Source organism: Cynoglossus semilaevis, chromosome 14 (assembly GCF_000523025.1).
Source record: "Cynoglossus semilaevis isolate Cse_v1.0 chromosome 14, Cse_v1.0, whole genome shotgun sequence".
NCBI classification, from domain to species: domain Eukaryota; kingdom Metazoa; phylum Chordata; class Actinopteri; order Pleuronectiformes; family Cynoglossidae; genus Cynoglossus; species Cynoglossus semilaevis.
In genome coordinates this window covers 19,802,805-19,814,659 of record NC_024320.1, presented here as the reverse complement: position 1 = coordinate 19,814,659, position 11,855 = coordinate 19,802,805, and the positions used below count along the sequence as shown (strand labels likewise).

The window sequence follows — 11,855 nt, the reverse complement described above, 5'->3', positions numbered from 1 at the left end:
ATATATATATATATATATATATATATGTGCCTCCCACATTCAACTAGCTCATTGAAACATGGCGACGCTTCAAATTAGGAGTATGATTCATTATGATGAAATTGAAAATTCAACTACGATTCAGAAATGTTCAAAAACAATTCTTTTTCATAACAACCGGGAAGGAGTAGTAGCGCAGTAGGAAAATAAAAGTCGTGCATGATGCCCGGAAAGATCATTTAAGGTGTCCAACTGGCATACAACCTTAGATAGTTTTTAAGGTGATCTGTTCTTTACTAAGCACCGGACCACATGTTGAGTTCATTGGGGATTTAGTTTAGCTGACGCTATTTATTATTATTGAACTAGCTAGCTAGTTTTTGTTTATTTAGTGAGCTATTTCTCTTTAATATACAATATGCTGCTAAGAATGTCCCACAGAAGATGGATGATTTATCCGACACATTTATTTTATTATTTTTACAAGGTTCGGTTTTTGTTTTATACGGTTCTAACCTCAACTATGCACAGCGGAAAATGAGGCCGATATAACTGCACCAGATATATTTAATTTAAAATTAAAAACTTTACTTTTAAGGTGAAACAAATGTTGGTAATTTCAATACACTACAAGTGACAGAGACATGAAACATGTAGCGTGTTTCTCCACAAACTGCAAAACAGGAAGTTCGGTTCACACCTCATCAACTTCACTTTTTAGACCAATAGAACGTCAGCCTAGCTGTTTATCGTCACCTTTATCTAAACACTACATACCACCAACTGTTCTGTGAATGTTTATACATATTTATATTTTTCTTTCCGGTTTCCTCAGTGCCTTATATCTCAACATACTGGTTCTTAGGAAACATTTTCTGGAATTATGATTAGGAGAACTGAGAGAGTGTAATTATTTTTTAGATGAAAACTCTAAAAATAACACTGAATAATGTTTTTGCCACAGGAAATTAATCATTTCCACTGAGCAACTAAATACCAAACTGCAGGTATTTTTTCAGGGTGAAATTTCCCCGCCTTATCTTTTATCACCAGTGTCATGTTGCAACTGTTATAAGAGGTGAGGGTTTGTGTGGTTTTTTCTCTCTCCGACGGCTGCTTTGATCGCTCAACTTATTTATCAAACTGAATGGCAGGGGTTTATTTGATCTTTGGTTTTGAGGAGAATGAGCAACAAGGAAATAGGCAGTAGGAGTGGAAATTTGTGTGAATTATAAGGTTGAAAAAAATGTGTTGAAAAATATGTTACATGTGTGAGAAGCAATTTGAATTTGTCTATCATAAAAACAAAGTAAGCTCTGGATTTGAGTGATCAGTTCTGATCATTTAAACCTCAGTCCAAGAAGAAAATGATTCTAGTGCGGGGGATAAGTGTGAAATTAAACTGCGTGTGCAGAGATTTGCTCTGACTCTCTTCTCTTGCATTGACTAACATTTGTTTAACTTTTTTAACGTGAAATGAATGTGTTAATGCTGCTTAATCGAGAAAAAAATCTGATGAAGTTTACCCTACAGTAGTGACGCTTCCAACAACACCTTCCAACAACACCTATGGCTTATGGTGAAACAAATCCTGCAACAGTGAAAAAACACACAGGACTGTGATTAAGTTTAACTAACGGTTATCTTCAAAACAGTCATGTAATGTTTTACAAACTGGACATATACACTTAAACTGTCAAACTGTATCACATCTTCACCCCAGACAGTATTTTATACTGTAATTGTGTACTTTATTTTATTTTAGTTTATTTTCTTAATATTTTGCAACAGAAAAATTGAAACAAATTGAGGTACACACATTTTAGAAATAGAGTCTATAAATTAGTATACATATTTATGTATTATAATTGACTTATTTGCCTACAAATGTAAATGTGTTCATTTGTTGTTTTCCATTATATATTCTAATGTTAACTGTCTTCATAACGCGAATACTATAATCATATTAATAACCGATAAGGCTACAATATATTTAAAATATAATGTCAACAAAATTGCATAAAACAAAGGAAAAGCAAATTAATTTTCTGTTTGAAATTCACTGAAATCTGTCCTGTCCCTTGTTCCTCTGAACAACAAGCAAAGAGTAAAACAAACAGCTGATTTCACTCCACACCCTAAATGCAACAGAAATAAATAATTTCCTCAAAGCAGAAACGTATTATTCTATATAACTTGGACATTTGTTCCGCAAAACTCTTGATTTTAGCACCACCCGTACCTCACGTTGATATTTGTACATTTGCTTCGATATCTGCAGAGCTTCTTCTTTTTTAATTTTTTTTTAGCTATAGCTGTCTAATTTAAAAATATACACTACTGAGTTCTTCACTCGCACTTTCGTACAATTCACGTTTTACGTCACGTCTGACAATAAAAATGCTTGAATCCTAAAATTATGTTGTATCTTTAATATTTTATATTTTGTTGCGTGTAATCCAGACCAGGAAACACTTGATATTACCCCAGATAATACTGCTACTACAGTCTTGTTAGGAATTTGCATTTATGTATATTTACTTACTGGTCATTAAAACAGTCGTTTTTTCGTGTGGAAACTGTACTTCTAATTGCAAATATTGCAAGTATTGGTACAAGTCTACCCTCTAGTGGACTTTTTTAGTCAAGACAACAATCCCACCGTGTCCTTGAATGGTAATGCCCTCTACTGTTGCCCAGGTGATTTACACAGGACAGTAAAAATGAATCACGGTGTCAACTGAAGCTTAACGTTGATCAGAAGAATGTTAATATTGGCCTATAAGATGTGAGTGTCTCGATAAGTGTGTCAGCCATTGCTTTATTAATTAATTAATGAATTTATTTATCAGAAACTCGTGTATTTAAAACAAGCTTGACCAATTGTGATTTAAGAGTTAATTTAACACTCCTCGTGATAAACTATTTGTTTTGAATTCTTGGGAAAGTTTTTTTTAAATATTTATTTTAATTTATGTCATAATAGAAATTCCATCTGTTTTTCTTCATTTCACGACTACGTGGCGCCATCATGTCCACCTCTGATCTATCTAAATCAGTGGTTGTCAAACTGTGGTGGTACGCGAGCGCTCTCTAGTGGTACGCGGGGAAAATTCCCATTTTCACATTTACATTTTCAATTGAATAAATCTGAAACATACCACGCACAATTAATATAACATTTAAACATAAACATCTTTATAGATCATTTATAAACATCTCTCCTGTGTGGTGGAAACTAATAGGGAAGGCCTACGCTGCTATATTCTGATGTTGGTCATCATGGTGGTACTCAGAGAGATGTGTTTTCTCAGGTGGTAGTACAGAGTATAAAGTTTGAGAACCAAGGATTATGTAGTTACATATTAAAGCTGTATGTACTACTAAACACACTTAACAAGTATTTCTGCCATGAAATATATCCTGACTCTATTTGATACTCACTTATAATGTGGTTCCAGCTGTGTGTGTCGGTTAAGCCCTTGTTCGTGTCCTCTAAACGGGAACTATTGATGTCTGCAGTAGTACAGTGTGTTGACAACACGGAGAGGTTGGGCGCTTAACGTCTAAAGATGGTTAAAACGAGTTTAACAGCAGCGTGCCATCTGATTGGCCAATTTCCACGTAGTGGGCGGGCTTTATGTAAGCCGGCACAGAAGACTTTTTTTTATCAGTTGGCTCAGCGGCAGCATGGGCTCTCCCAGCGGAGAAAGTCATGGACTAACACAAACAACACAAGCAGGGAAGAATTTAACAACTGTGGAGACTTCAGTTCATGTTCTGGGGCCAGGGTGTATGTAGTCGTTCATGTGAGCAGAGAGTGTTGACTTCAGACGGCGTCTTTTAAACTTTGTCGTGCTGTTCTTACTGAATATGAAGTGGCGGGTCTGCACAGGTGTTTTGACGGGATAATTACATGGCGTTGTTCTGCTTCACAAACTGGTGACAGTGGCCCACACGATGGAACACAGCCAGTTTACTGCAGGGCCAGACAGCCTAGAGAGTCTGTCCTCGTCCGGCTCACACACTTTGTCCGATTGCGAGGAAGGCAGTGAGCTTCCCGTTGAATTTTATCGAGTTGGAGAAGACGTTCACAGCTCCGACAACGAGAATGTGGACGAAGTGGAGGCAGGCGGACACACGAAGGAACGTCCAGAAGAAGAGGAAGATGGAGAGGAAGACGAAAAGGTAGCTATTACACAGGCGAAAGGAAATGTTCGGGGACATTTTTTTAAACCCTTTTAAACTTGTTTTATTTTTAAATAAATCATACCCGATATATATTTAAACATTTAGGCAGGGTTTTACAACTTGGACGTTGAGGGACTGGAAAAATATTTATGGAGGTGCAAAACATTTGGTGCCAACTTTAAGTGGAAACAGTGGTCAGAAAAATAAAAATCGCGTGTATCCTGTGTGGAGATTGCTTTATGTAAAAGGCAGAAGTATAATATATTTGGACAAGTTTGGCACGCTGGATTAAAAAGCCAAATGATCCGCATCCAGTCCCCAGGCTGTAGTTTGTCCATGCCTGCTCTGGGACCAACACTGGACAAGGGGAAGTACAAAGAAACCATGTTTGGTCCACTATGTTTGTGGATTTGTGTGACCTAAGATGCACTTGTTACAGTTCACATTTAAGACTATTACAGACTGTATTAAGTGTGTTTTTGGGGCACTCTGACAAAAACATCTCTGAAGATTTTCACTTACAAGTATTTGTTTTTTACAGAAGTTTAAAAGTAGACTACTAGACATAATAAAGTTCTTTCTCTCAGTCTATCAATATTTTTGACCAGACTGACGTACTTACTGTAGTTTTATCTTGTAGAGCAGTGGTTGGTAGGGGACATGCTAATCACTAGGTTTTTCTTGGTTTTCTTTATTATCTGTAGCAGCATATTTTTACAGACCAGCAACTGCTTCTCACTCACTACATTTGTGGCATTAGTTAACACCAAAAGCTAATTTTGTTTTTTCTAAATGTCTGTGCTCCTTACACTGGTTGGACTGGATTTCACGCACACACGCACAGGTGTGCTTGATCAAAATACCCCACAAGCTTTGTGTTTATTATGCCACATAACAAGTTGCGGCTGAAGGTGTGGTTGGCTTGAGTTGATGTTTAATGTAACAGGTGGTTAAAAAACCCCACTATATTACATTATCTATTATTCACTTTCACAGATATTTGGTAGAAATGCCTCCATGTAGTACACCAGTAGACACTAGTGCTGCTTTAATGTCACTGGTCAAGAATCCATGAAGAGACACCCCTGTCCAAAATATATAAAAAAAGAAATTAAACTGCATTGACCCTGAATTTGTGAATAAATACAGCTACAGAACAGTTCTAAACATTTTGGTTCTCCTCATATACGGGACGGTATTTGTAAACATGAGAGAATCCTCTGAGGTGTCAACATCCTCTGGAAGTAAAGTCCTGGGGTGGTGTCCTGTTTGCTAACACTGCTGCTCAGATAATTTGGCTTTGTGACAAGATGGAGCTGTGAGATCAGACACTGGCAAGAATTTTGTCTGCTCGTCAGTTTCTCCCCCCGAGCGTTTCCACTCCATTTAAAGGTGCACTGAGTGACATTTAGGTCAAACTAATAAAAACATTGTTGGTGTAATCCCATCTTAATGTTTATATTGTGGTTTTCATTTTCAACAGACATTTTTCAAGTAGATAAGGATCATTGGTTTTCTGCCAATGGCCTCATGTTGGATCACAATATTTACATTTCCTTCTACTGAAGGTTGCCTTGTTTACTCCTGTATAGTTGAAACAGGAATCCTAAGTGACAAATCCCACCACTACACGCTATTGCATTAGTGTCTGTGCAGTTTAAGATAAATTAAATTACAGTTCTGATGCACAGGGTGTCTTTATTTTTGATTTAGTGCTTGCATGTAATGGATGAACCCTGTGATCTGTTCTAACGCTCCTGAAGTGTCACTTTGAAGTGAATTTAAAACCAGTGACCTCCCTTATGCTGCTAACGGCAGAGATGTAATATGAACTGTGGAAAAGCAGTGGTAGGTCAGATGGCCTGTATGTGCAGAGCGGCCTTCCACTGATATTACAGTAGAGTTAATCAGGGAACTCTCACCCTTGACCTTTGCTGCTGCAGAAAAAAGTGGTTCAGACAGCAGTGATGAACTCCTCTCTCATGTCTCTGTATAAAATACTGTACATGCATCTGCTAACAAGAGCACTGCTCTCTGCTGAGCTTTCTGGGGTTTGCCTGAATTGTTGGTTTAATGGCTGACAGGCAGAACGTCTTAATCTGGTGTTGTCAAACTTTTGCGTAAATTTGCCCAGTGTTGTGGATAGTGAGACCAAACATCTGCAGTGTTGTTGACCATTAGGGAAGTGTTAATTATGTAGCAGTCACGCCTGTGCTTCACTGTCCTCAAACGGACCATGTCAGTATGTGGTTTTTCTGCCTAAAAAAAGGTTCAAAATGTGTCATGAATTTACCATGTTAATGGATACTGACACTAATTAATAACTCTATGCCGCAAAGCACAGTAGTGGCTGCATTGATGAGGTTAAAAATTGATTGAGGTTGATTAATTAGAACAAATTACAGATTAAAGACAAATTAATTATGATCAATCAATCACTAATATATGAATAAAGATACATATATGTTTAATGTAAATGTATATACACATACACATGTATTTATACATGTATTTAAATGAATATATATTCTCATTAAAAATATATTTACATATACATATCTTTTTGTATATATAAAAACATTTATTCTCCCATTCAAAATTACATTTACAATATGACGAGATTCCTTTGTTTACAATAAACACATTGAATTGTGCTATGTGGGTGGTACCCATAATCCCATAATAATATGTAACCAGGCTTGAATTTATTTAGTTGTAATTGAGAACCTGTAGCCAAGACAGTGTGATACTGTTCTTTTAGTAGTATTTATTTCTTTATGTACCCACATTAGTGTTTCAATAGACTTACTACCTTGGCAGAGACATCAAATGTTGTTCTTGTAGTTACTTGGTTGTGAGGTGGATTATCTTCATTACACAGACCGAGAACCGACACAAGTAGATATCTTCCCATGTGGTGTGGTGATCTTCAGAATCTGTTCTGCCTGTGTCAGCTCCACTGTGAAGTCATCGGTCCATGTGACACTTTTCTTTGTGTTATAAAACTTATTTATTTAGACACAACAAATTAATGGTTGTTCATGTTGTTTTATCTATTATTTGGTTTCTTTTAAATCAGAAATATTAAAAATCATTCCAATATCCTGATATAGTTGATTTCTTAGGGTGTTTACAATGTAAGTCAAATTATTTCCAATATTAACTGCCTTGTCCAATATAAATAGTATCATCTGGATATGAAGGAAATTCTATCTTTTAGTGACTGTTTTTGTGTTTATAAGCAAAAAAAACCCAACAGTTTTACTCGCTTATTACAGTGAGTCCCAATGTTCCCGAAGGTGATTGATTTGTCAGTTTAAATGCCGATTTCCAGTAAGTGTTGTGATGTCCGTAACATTGGATATTTGATTGTGTTTCCAAGTGCTGTTCTCAATACACCAACCTACGGATGTACTGACAAAACATTGCAGCCTAATATGATGTCACTGTGACAATATTGTGGCTTCAACGTGTATGAACTTTTAAATCTAAGGCAAGAACAGAGTAAAAGTAAAAGTTAGTCACATGAAATAACATCTAAACTGTCAGGACTGCTCTGTTTAGTGCTGGTTAAAAGACACACCTAACCTAACTCAATAATGCCACTGTTTAACAACTTGCGTTGTAGACAGCAGAAAATTGGAAATTCATATTTTCTTGACTTTAAGTCCGAGGGAAAGACTCTTTTCTATTTCCTAGTTTGTGTCATAGTTGTTGGGGTTTGACCTGGTCTTTTTCCTTCAGTAAAATAATGTTTAACTGCATGCTGTTTCCAACATTGTGTCGTGTCCCCTTAATAAGCAGCAATTCTGTAAGCAGGCTGATGACCACGGTGACGAGAAGGATGTTGTCGTGTGTCAGTGTATACTTCAGGGCTAAGAGGATTGCCATAATCTGGTTAGGATCCCTCTTTGCTGTCGTGTAGTCTTTATACGATTGGTCCTTGATTCTTGACTTGTCTGCGGGGGTGTTAGTGTTTGGTCTACCCCATGTACCTGCAGCTAAGGTTGGATGTGAAACATAACTCTATGCTTGTTGGTGCCCAGAGAAAATGTCTTTTGGGTCATTAGAGGGAAACAAGGTAAGTGGCTGCAATCAACATTTTTTAGTTGTTTTTATTTTAATTAATTTTAAACATTGTTAGAGTAAGATGCATGTAAGTAGTTTTATATTAACAATATAGTAAAACATATATGTCTTCCTAGTGGGGAAAAAGTTGCTGTGTTACTTAGTAATGGTAAATGAAGATGTATAAAAGCAATCAATGTCTTGCAGGACAAACCCTCAGGGAGCATCATTACACCACTGACAGTGTATAGATTAGATTTACAAAGTACTACGTTACTCTAAAAAAAAGTAACAGCTAAGTACAAGTATGTGTTATTTTACTTTGATGACAACCTACAGTAGAGAACTGTACTGTATATAAGCTGTATGTTAACTTGAAAACTTGAAACTTGAAACTCTGTCCTTTTGCGTCATAGAATGGCTGAAATGTTGAGTATCCCTTAGGGAATTCTGATGGACCGTGAGACTTTCAAGTTTGTTGGTTTTCTTCTGTGCAAATACCAATGTCTTCAGTGCAGAGAGACCCGAGTCTGACAGAAATCAGGGTAGAGTTGAAGAAGACAGATGTCGGGTGATAAGGTTAGCCAGAAAAAAAGTTGGCCCTACCACGGCTGACTCTGAGAAAAATCCAAATGTTTTCTTTTCAAGAGTTCACTGATGACATTTATGTTAAATGTTTGGCAAGAATACGTACATGTACTGCATTATAGGGCCACAAATTTGTAATGTGAGGGGAACAAATTTTCCAGTTTTTAAAAAGACAACAATTCACAAAAAGTCTTGTGATTGCAGGTTAATCAGAATAAGTTACTCAGTCTCTGATGTTACGTTGGATTTGATCATGCTTGACCATTATAGTTACTGTGTACTACAGTCCACAACCTTTTTCTGTACTAAGGACAAGTCAGTGAAGACCTGTTGGTATTAAGTTAAAGAATCCTCAAGGATCTGTAAAGTAAGATGTAAGATCTGTGTAGTTTAATTGCCACTGTGACCCTTTTCACACAAACCCAGATTAAACAGTGTAATACTGAAAAGTGAGCTGTAAAGGGATCAATGTTAGAAAGGAGGAGAGTTATCTCACTGTTTAACTAAAATCTAGACTAAAGTTTCAGAATCCAAAGGTTATTTATTTTCAATGAAAACCAAAGTAAGAGCCCAGTCTGTTTATCTATTTGAATTCTGATCAGGTCAACAGTAGTAGACCTTTCAATGTGACACATCAAATAAATTGGAATCATTTGATTTAATTACTTATGTCTAAGTCTTCTAAGTTTTGAAGTAAACTAAATGCAAGGGGTAGAATGGATTTTGTAATGAAGGTAAGACAATCACATGATGTGATTGATTAGCTTATTGCCAGTAGTTCTTGTTCTCAGGTCTTGGTTAGGAAAAGATCTAATAGACAAACAATGGCTGGGTCAGTGATGAGTGCAGCCGGGGAACCTTAGTGCCTACTAAAGTGTTGAGTCTCTCTTCCTGTTTGATGGTAAATGTGTGCTCATTGTGTCGTAGCAACCGATGGTATACACTAAAACAGGATACTTCAGCTTGTTAAAGGTTGCTTTCATCCATCTCTGTGAAAAGAAAGAAAACACTTGAAATGCAAATTGACAGCCTGAGGTACTAAATTGTGATTATTCAAGGGTTGTTTATTTAACAGCATGGACATCGTGACTCATTTTGTCACCTCTTTAAAACAAAACAATCATTAGGCGTGCACGTCACTCCCATTTGTCAGTCCATCATGCTGTTTACAAAATATATAAAAAAATGTATTGTCAAGCTTTTTTAAAGGTTTACACTTGTGTCGTCCTTATAACCAAAACTGAAGCATTAGCAACATGGACCTCAAACAAGTATGTAAACTGCAGAGCATTTATTACTTAATACCTCAGGGACAATGTCCTTGAGTGTGACCTTTGCACATGCCTGTGTTGTATATATGAGTGCTTCCTGATACGCTGTTCTCCTATTTGTTTGTTTTTGGCTGTGTATTTGGAAAACTGTGTCTTCATGTGGATTTATGGTATAGAAAATTCCTCTCATCTTTGTGACTTTGGGACTGTGACTCCATTGTTGTCCTTACTGGGTCATCCTCCTCCTGGGACTTTTGACTGTTTAATGGTCTTATTCACTCTGAGGCAGGGGTCTCAAGCTTTAATAAGTCAAGGGCCACTGATGCCTGCATCATTTCCTTGGAGAACCACAACATTGTTTCAGCTGCATCTGAAATGTTGAAGAGAGTTGTCAAACCGTGAAGCCAACATTATTCATCAGTTCATTATTTAGCACCAAATCAGAAATTTAGTTTTTAATGTCACTGCATTTACAGCATTGTTTTTGTTACAGCTGCTCTACTGTTCCTCAATCAAAATGGTGTGGACAAGCCCCACCTGACACCACCTGTTTACGAACATTAAATCACAACAGAGCTCAACTCGGTAACTCTAGATTGATCAGGCTGCTAAAGACCAGGTCTTAAGTGTTGTGGCACAACTAAAATGTTTTGAACCAGAAAGGCAACAATAGAAATGATGATGAAACCCATCAATATTGCATCAACAGATCATTGGATCAACTGGCCTTACTTGTCAGCTTGAAGTCATTTTTCTTATCCTTTTTTTTAAAATTTAACCAATATTAACTTTTTAAAATTATGATGCATTGAATGAATAAGACGGTTTAAGTACTGTTGAGAAGTAAGCCACCAGGTTATCAGACTGGTGTTTTCTAATAGTGCAGCAGTAAATAAAGTGAGTCATACAGATACAATGTTGCATATACTCCAAGGTTGTCACAATAGAATTTGTTTGTTGGGCAGTTCATCATTTTCTTTGACTGCAGTGCTGTCTGATGTCTGCTTTGACAACAAAGCTCTGTTCATACTGTCCACAGACTTTGAAGCTTAGGGAAGAAAACAGGACAGAGGAAGGAGAAGCAGGTCAGGCTTTATTATGTTACTGCACAGTGAGAGGAGTAGTGGTAAAAGGGCAAACGCTGCTGCCAGAACGGTCATTTGTGTACCACCCACTGAGTGACTGGGAAACAGACTGTAAATGGCAGTAAAAGGTGTTTTCTTTGTTGTCTTTAAGATGCCATTTATAGGGTAAATAATTCCTGTAAAATATGATGACTGGAAAAACAAAGCTTAGCAACAGTATATCACTGATCTGTGGTGATTGTAGGTCATGGCTTGTTGATTAATCGCTTCAATAAGGGTATCACTGCTCTCCACAGGTATCCACAACCTTTAGTTCCTGCTTTGTAGTCTCTGAAGTCTGAAGCGGTGATTCCCAACATCTGCTTTGCAGCATGTTAGTGTGCCGTGAGAGATCTATATATATCTAGATTAATTATCCAATTCCATTTAATTGATCTATGATTTTTTTATGTCTTTTTTACTCTATACAACAGTTACAGATGGAACAATTAAATGCTCTTACACTAGGTAGGAGCAGATGGCTATAAAAACTAAAAAAAAGGGAGACAGCATTTTTGAAGATCTGTGTTTGTCTTTCCTCAATTCCTGCAATTATATCAATGTTGTGTTCAACTAAACGGGACCAGGTGTCACTGAGGAAAATGTGATTAGATCACGATTGGAAGGGCAATAG

General features: G+C 36.9%; 1 protein-coding gene and 1 long non-coding RNA gene across 3 annotated transcripts in view; one reads left to right on the top strand and one right to left on the bottom strand.

Annotated features, from left to right (window-relative positions):
• The first annotated feature begins 3,662 nt into the window (after nt 1-3,662).
• mast4 (microtubule associated serine/threonine kinase family member 4) overlaps nt 3,663-11,855 on the top strand; it is a 69,208-nt gene continuing 61,015 nt past the window's right edge. For both annotated transcript variants that reach the window (XM_008325733.3, XM_008325732.3), the window contains exon 1: nt 3,663-4,167. In XM_008325733.3, coding sequence (XP_008323955.1) covers nt 3,940-4,167 — 228 coding nt within the window. In that variant the 5' untranslated portion in view covers nt 3,663-3,939. The remainder of the gene's footprint in view (nt 4,168-11,855) is intronic.
• Nucleotides 10,274-11,855, bottom strand: part of LOC107989508 (uncharacterized) — a 2,501-nt gene continuing 919 nt past the window's right edge. Inside the window, exon 2 of the long non-coding RNA XR_001761098.2 lies at nt 10,274-10,467. This is a non-coding gene — a long non-coding RNA (uncharacterized LOC107989508). The remainder of the gene's footprint in view (nt 10,468-11,855) is intronic.